At 51.0% G+C, this 7692-nt stretch overlaps 1 protein-coding gene across 1 annotated transcript; it reads left to right on the top strand.

Annotated features, from left to right (window-relative positions):
* The first annotated feature begins 2092 nt into the window (after positions 1-2092).
* Positions 2093-5965, top strand: SAP18 (Sin3A associated protein 18). The gene is made up of 4 exons (XM_004577588.2): positions 2093-2252; positions 2362-2471; positions 5372-5494; positions 5747-5965. The coding sequence occupies exons 1-4, from the start codon at positions 2124-2126 to the stop codon at positions 5901-5903; spliced, it is 519 nt and encodes a 172-aa protein (XP_004577645.1). The 5' UTR covers positions 2093-2123; the 3' UTR covers positions 5904-5965.
* The last annotated feature ends 1727 nt before the right edge of the window (positions 5966-7692 follow it).

The following is a 7692-nucleotide window of genomic DNA, read 5'->3' as shown; positions in this document are numbered from 1 at the left end:
GAGGATGGTGATCTCAAATATTCACACGCAAGCTTGTGCTTGATTTTTTTACAAAATGCCTGATCCCATGTCTTTTGCCCATTATTTTATTGGATTGATTTTCCTTATCAATTTATGGCCTTTCTTTGTACTGGAGGGCTATAATTTTTAAACCTTTATTTTTTGTTTGACAGAGTTACAGAAAGTAGAGAGAGAGAGAATTTTTCATTTTTCTGGTTCATGCACAAATGGCCACAATGGCCAGACAATGGCCAAAGCTGAGCCAATCTGAAGCCAAGAACCAGGAGCTGTCCCTGGGTTTAGCACATACGTGCAGACCCAACAGCCTGGGTCCTGCTCAGCCTCTTCTGCAGCTCAGAGGCAGGATGTTGAGAAGTTGAGCAGCTGTGACTTGAGGCCATGTCCACATGCTGGCACTGCTGGTGGGAGATTGACCTGCTACGTCATTGTGCTAGTCAAATAGCAAGATACAGTATTAATAGAGAAGAGTGCATAAAGCATAAATCTGCTCCTTAGAGTAATTTAAACTCTATGGAAGCACTACATGGGTTAAAAAAAAAAAACATTTTGCCAACACTCCAGGCACACTCCATTTGCCCTCTTTATCAATACCATTTTCCCCGAGATACAATCATCCTGACTTTTGTAATCATTTTTATAGTTTTTGGCAGCTGAGAATTATGAACAACAGGTTTGAGTATTGCCTGTTTTTATAATAAAATGAATTCCCACAGTGTATGTTGTCATTGGCTTCTTATGTCTGCGAGATCCATGCTGTTTCACACAGCTGTCTTTTTATGTGGTTTTGTTGCTATATTACCAGTCATTGAACTATTTTACTGTTAGTTAACACTAGGCTCTTCTCAATTTTTTTGTTTCGATAAATACTTCCCAGAATATTCTTGCAATGTCTCTCAGACACACTTGGGTAAGATTTTCTGCAGGGTTTGTATCTCCCAGAGAGCCACCATTACATGCTCACACATCATCATACTGCATAGTCCTAAACTACTTTCCAAAGTGGCCATACCGATTTACGTTCTGATTGGTAGTATGTAAGGCATTCATTGGTTTGCCAACAATGGCTATTATCAGTTTCCAATACATTTGATTTTTAACACATTTCCCTGATTAATGCCTTGGTCACCTTATACAGTCATTGGCTATTCGGACCAAGTTTTTAAAATCTATTTTTATTGGAAAGGTAGATGAGAGGAGAGACAGAAGGATCTTCCATTCACTGGTTTACTCCCAAATGGCCATGACAGCTGAGCCAATCCGAAGCCAGGAGCCAGGAGCTTCTTTTGGGTCTCCCACACGGGTGCAGGGTCCCAAGGCTTTGGGCCGTCCTCCACTGCTTTCTTAGGCCACAAGCAGGGAGCTGGATGGGAAGTGGAGTGGCCGGGATTAGAACCGACGGCCGTAGGAAATCCCAGAGCTTGCAAGGTTGAGCATTTAGCCATTGAGCCGTCGAACCCGGCCTGTGGACTTTCTCTAAAAATACTTTTATTTAACTGATTTTCAGCCGAACTGTCTTCCTTTTTTAGTTATGTATTGGGATTCACTCATTCATTTAAAAGAATTGCAGGAAGGGAGAGGGAGAGACCTCGCATCCATCGCTTGATCCCACAGACCCGTGGGCTTTTCCCAGGCCCGTCGGCAGGTCCTCGTCCCTCCGCAGGTGGGGATGGCCGTCCAGCGTGCAAGGCCTCGCTTCTTCCCCAGCACAGCATGCCTCAGCATTGAACAGAAAGGCTTCTTCCCGCCGCTCACCTCACCTCAGAGCCCCGCCGTTCTTCTTGGATCGGATTTTGCTCGTAAAGAACGGGCAGGCATGTCCTTCTCCGTGCTGCCCTTAGAAAGTGTCATCTTTTGACATAAGAGGACGCCACTTGCAGCCCATTTCCCCTGTGGAAGCATTACGTCATCAACTAACGGCCCGCTCCGACAAAGAGCACTTCCGCCCGAGGGCCCGCCGGCTCACGGAGGCTGCAACGCGCAGGCGCGCCCGACGCGGGCTCGGGCGCCGCACTCGGAAGTGCGCCTGCGCCGAGTGATGCCCCGCCCCGCCCGCCGGCCCGCTATAAAAGCTCGCGCCTCTCCTCGCGAGAGACGTCGTGCTCATGCTCGCGGCGGGGGTCGGAGGTCAGGGCGATCGTCTCGCGGGCCGGAGAAGGAAGATGGCGGTGGAGTCGCGCGTTACCCAGGAGGAGATCAAGAAGGAGCCGGAGAAGCCGATCGACCGCGAGAAGGTGAGGGCGCCGGCGCCGCGGGCGTCCGGGCCGACGGGGCGGGCGCGGCCCGGGGGAGGGAGGCGACGCCGCGGCCGCCGGCCTCCACCGCCGCCTCTGCCTCCCCCAGACGTGCCCGCTGCTGCTCCGGGTGTTCACCACCAACAACGGCCGCCACCACCGCATGGACGAGTTCTCCCGCGGCAACGTGCCGTCCAGCGAGCTGCAGATCTACACCTGGTGAGCGCGGCGGGCCGAGGGGGCAGGGCGCTGTGGGGTCCATCTTGGCACGGGTCGAGAGTGGACAGGCCCCACCGCACCCAGGCTGCGCTCCTGTGACTGCTTCCTGATCCGCAAATAAACGATGTGATTGCTTCCTGACATGCAAACGATGCAGTAGGTACACAGTGCGGATTCCGCGGCCGCGCGTCGGGGGCTAGATACCGCGGTGGGGGCTCCAGAGGCTCGCGGAGTGCTAAAGGACGCGTCCGTCTGCTAGGAAAGCCTTAGCAGGTCGCCAGCCCTCACTCGGGTCTCCTGTTGGCTGGTGTGTGGTGCAGACCGGCCTGCTGGCCGCTGACCTCTGCTGAGCCTCCGGGGCACTTGCGTCTGACTTCGCTGCTGCGTGCCGCTCCTCGGGGTGTTCCGGCCCCGGGTTGCACCTGCAGAGCTGGGCGCCCGGTGTTGGGGTGAGCACGCAGCTGCCTCTGCCCGTCTCCCCGAAGGCTCAGAGTTCTCAGGTGTATGGGCCGCCGGGAGGCATGGCAGGGAAAAGGAAGTGTCCCAGGTATTCCCAAGAGGCAGGCTGGTCTCGCGGAAGTTGGAGGTGTGGTGTGTGGCTTTTAGGCTTACGTGGTTACTGAGAACGTGGTCTTGGTCACTCTAAGTCAGAATTCCACCAGCTAGAAGAGATGTGGAAGGTATTTATGGCAAAGAACTGGCTTGTGTGGTTGTGGGTTTCCGTTCTGTGGGGTGGCTGGATTCTCCAGAGCCCACATTTCTCAAGGAACCTTAGGTCTGCGCTCAAGACCTTTCAACTGATTGAATCAGACCCCTCTAAATTGTATGGGACCGTCCGTGATTTAAGGTGAGCTAGCTCTAGGCTAATGATGTGGATGAGCTACGCCTAGGTGATTATTGCCTGGTTGGGTGACTGGGGCCTGTGGCTTTGGAGAGTTAGCCTGTAGTACTGGGTCTCACCATCACAGGCCCTCAGTCCCAGAGGGTGCTACTGGCGTCCTCTGTGTGGTGTTCCCGTACCGTGGGCGAGCTGTCGGACAGCCGCCCTGGCCCTGCAGGTCCTTGGTAGGGAGCTCTAGGGACCCGATGCCTTAGGTTCATTGTACAGGATGCGAACACGGAATAAATGACCAGGAAGTTGGAAAATGCACTTTTGAGATATAGTGGCTCTTCCTGGAGTTTGTGGGAAGCCCGCACTTTTAAAACTTTCACACCGAAATAAACTTAGCTTTTGGAACTGTTTATCTCGATTCTCTTGAGAGGCAGAAAGAGACCCAGGTGCCTGCAATGGCTTGGCTGAGGCAGGCTGAGAGCTGAGAACGCAAACCCCGTCTCCTGTGTGAGTAGTAGGGGCCAGCTTTTGCGGCCGGACACAGTGCCTCCCAGGGTCGGTGTGAGCACGGAGCCCGAGTGAGGCTGCAGATAGCAGCACTGAGCCTTGGCACAGGTACACCAGGGGCTGGGCCAGATGCCCATAAAAACCTTCCTGTCATTTTCCATGTTCTTTATGAAATATACCTGTATATTGTCATAAATATACATTGTGATAAGTATTCACTGTATCGGAATCACTGGAAGATGCCAGGAGGTGGGAGTTGTGTAGTTGGTGAAGCCCACACCTGAAGTGCTAGATTTGGCTGATTTGAGTCCTGGTGCTCCCTGCTGTGTGGTCGGAAAGCAGCACTACTGCTTGGGCCCCTGCACCCATGGGGGAGACTCAGCAGAGACCCCGGGCGCCTGATTTCAGACCAGCCCCACTACTGCCAGTCTGCTGTTTGGAGAGTAAGCCACTGAAAAGCTTGTTTCTAAAGTCTCCAAGACAGAGGCGATAATTCTGACTTCAGAGCTTATGTCAGTGTTGGAGTTAAAGGTGTGTGGTTCCTTCAGTTTCACTTTTTATTGTTAAAGTAAAATTTTTAATGAATATGCATACTTAGAGTAGGAATTACATTTTTGTGTGGTAGTCTTCACACGAACAATATGCTTGATGTATTGGGTACTTTTTTGCCTTTACTACTGTTTTGTCTTAAAGCATAAAGAGAAGCTATGAGGACCATCGTATTAAGGCGCCACCTGTGGCACCAGCTGGTTCCAGTCCTGGCTGCTGGTGGGCGGGGCCGTGTTGGAAGAGGGCCCAGGTAGTTAGCTGCTGCACTAAGGACAGGCCTGCAGTGAGCTGCGTTCTGGTCAGGCCTGGGGGTGGGGAGTGTGGGGCTAGGCACTTGGCCAGGAGCCAGCCTTCACGGGACATGGAGGAGCGCGTGTCTTAGCAGTAATGGGAGAGGAGCACTTGGTGTGGACGGCCACCGCCCCGGTTCCTGGGCCTGGCTCCTGGCCTTGCGCCCTTATTTTTTCTCCCCCTCTTAAGATGTCATTGGAAAGGCAGAATGCGACCTTCCTTCCTGTCGTCATCCGCCAGGTAGCCACAGTGGCCTGTGCCGTGCCCGGCGGGAGTCTGCAGCGCCATCCCAGCCTCCTGCAGGGGTGACGGTGGCCCTGTACGGCAGGAGCTAGATAGGAAGTGGACCAGTGTTACATGGCCGGCGGTGTTCACCGACTGCTGCAGATCATGCCAACACCCCAACCAAACTTCCCAGTAGGCACCTGGGAGGCAGCATTGATGACTGAAGATTGGGGTCCCAGCTCCTGACTTGCGTGACCCAGTGATTGGAAGGTTCCTCCTCCCTTACTTCCTTTCAAATAACATTGTTTTGTTTTGTTTCAAATAACATTGTAATTAATTAAAAGAGTGACTTAGAATGAAGTCCTTGTATTAAAGTTAGGTGGTCCCTAACAAGGAAAAAGGGCGTGTATAATTAATGTTGTTTGGCTGATGTATTACCGACTAATAAAATGTAAATGTCTTTTTCCCTCTGTAAAAAAAAAAAAAAAAAATACAGGATGGATGCAACTTTGAAAGAACTGACTAGTTTAGTAAAAGAAGTCTACCCGGAAGCCAGAAAGAAGGGCACACATTTCAATTTTGCAATTGTTTTTACGGATATTAAAAGACCTGGTTATCGGTAGGTAGCATCTCATTTTTAATTCCTTTGATTTTTGTTTCTGTTACGTTTTAGCCGGTAGGAATAGCCTGTTTATTCCGTTAGTGGGGAGTGTGAGTTTATATTGTCTTACTCTCTGGCTTAGTTTAACATATAGCACTTGGATTTGCTAACTGGGTCTGGGATGATGGAGCCGACCCAGACTCGTCCTTGTTCTGTGCTAGATGATGTCGCTGCCCTGGGGCCCACTAACGTTTGTTTCCTTTCCTGCAGCGTCAAGGAGATCGGCAGCACCATGTCCGGCAGGAAGGGGACCGATGACTCCATGACCCTGCAGTCCCAGAAGTTCCAGATAGGAGATTATTTGGACATAGCGATCACCCCTCCGAATCGGGCGCCACCACCTTCCGGGCGCATGAGGCCATATTAAACGCAGTCTGCTATCTCTTCATTTGATTTTTCAGTCAGCTATGTAAAATACGCTTACTCCTTTCCTTGTTGGATTATTGCCAATAAGCCTTTAAGTTCTAAACAAGTTGTTACGCATCTATTTAGAGAATTTGGATTTGCTATGGTCTGAATATTAGCAGTCCATATGTTTCAACCCTTCTGTAAAATATATAAAGAAAAGTGCTCTTAGCATTCTGTGTCACACTGTGCTGTTCAGCGCCCGAGTGTGGAAGTTCGCGGAGGCAGGCTAGCTTTTCCTGAGTAGGGGGTGGGCAGCTCTAAGTCTCAAGGGGCAGAACAAGAAAACCATGGTGTCCAGCGCGACCAGGCATGATGTGCTGCTGGTACTTAGACGGGGGGACTGTGAACGAGACCTTGGGGGATGAAAGCTGCCTGCACGGGAGAGGTTGGTACAGTGACAACAGAGTGTAGAAGGTGCCACACAAGGGCTTTCTGCTTTAAGAGGAGGGAAGAGGGCGTTTTTAAGAACCAGTTTAGAGGAAACAGGAGCCAGAAATTAGGGTGGAAAGATCGAGCTTGAAGACCTAAAAGTGGGGCCCGGCGGCGTGGCCTAGCGGCTAAAGTCCTCGCCTTGAAAGCCCCGGGATCCCATATGGGCGCCAGTTCTAGTCCCGGCAGCTCCACTTCCCATCCAGCTCCCTGTTTGTGGCCTGGGAAAGCAGTCGAGGACGGCCCAATGCTTTGGGACACTGCACCCACGTGGGAGGCCCGGAAGAGGTTCCAGGCTCCCGGCATCGGATTGGCGCAGCACCGGCCGTTGCGGCTCACTTGGGGAGTGAATCATCGGACGGAGGATCTTCCTCTCTGTCTCTCCTCCTCTCTGTATATCTGACTTTGTAATAAAATCAATAAAATCTTTAAAAAAAAAAAAAAAAGAAGACCTAAAAGTGGACAGAGAACTGATGGCATGTTAGGATGGACAATGTCAAGGCCATCCCAGAGTCTCGGCACGTCCCAATGCTTCTGGGTTGTGAAGATTAAATATTAACCTTAGAGTAGTGCCAGGCAGGTGACAGACGAAGCTTTAGTTAACTTGGCCGTAAGGAACAGTTTAGTCAAAAGTGTAACTCTGTGTTTCATGGCACTATTACAGACTTATTTTGAACTTTATAGATTATCTGGTAGTGCATAGTAAGCATGATTGCTTTTTTTTTTTTGAAGATTTTATTATTATTGGAAAGCCGGATAGACAGAGAGGAGGAGAGACAGAGAGGAAGATCTTCCATCCGATGATTCACTCCCCAAGTGAGCCGCAACGGGCCGATACACGCCAATCCGATGCCGGGACCAGGAACCTCTTCCGGGTCTCCCACACGGGTGCAGGGTCCCAAAGCTTTGGGCCGTCCTCGACTACTTTCCCAGGCCACAAGCAGGGAGCTGGATGGGAAGTGGAGCTGCCAGGATTAGAACTGGCGCCCATATGGGATCCCGGGGCTTTCAAGGCGAGGACTTTAGCTGCTAGGCCACGCCGCCGGGCCCAAGCCTGATTGCTTTTTACATCTATTTTAAAAATTGAAGATGGTCCCCAAACAAATGTATGTGCCGGCAGAAATTGTCCAGTTGCACTGGGTTGTACAAGCAAAGTGCTTCCAATCTAGTAACTAAGGTAGTGTCCTGTGGCAGAATTCATCAGCAGTGGCAAAGATGTATTTTTGGAACCTGGACTGGCTGTCTTTTTAACACTGTAGTTTGCCTTGAGCCCAAATGATCTATTCAGACTGGCTAGACCAGAGTTTTATACCCATAAA

This window comes from Ochotona princeps, chromosome 12 (assembly GCF_030435755.1).
Source record: "Ochotona princeps isolate mOchPri1 chromosome 12, mOchPri1.hap1, whole genome shotgun sequence".
Taxonomy (NCBI): domain Eukaryota; kingdom Metazoa; phylum Chordata; class Mammalia; order Lagomorpha; family Ochotonidae; genus Ochotona; species Ochotona princeps.
This window is presented reverse-complemented; position numbering and strand designations above follow the sequence as displayed.

Coding starts and splice junctions, on each gene's coding strand:
- SAP18 (XM_004577588.2), top strand. CDS start 2,124: ATGCTCGCGGCGGGGGTCGGAGGTCAGGGCGATCGTCTCGCGGGCCGG. Junction 2,253..2,361: donor AGCCGATCGACCGCGAGAAG/GTGAGGGCGCCG, acceptor TGCCTCCCCCAG/ACGTGCCCGCTGCTGCTCCG. Junction 2,472..5,371: donor GAGCTGCAGATCTACACCTG/GTGAGCGCGGCG, acceptor AAAAAAATACAG/GATGGATGCAACTTTGAAAG.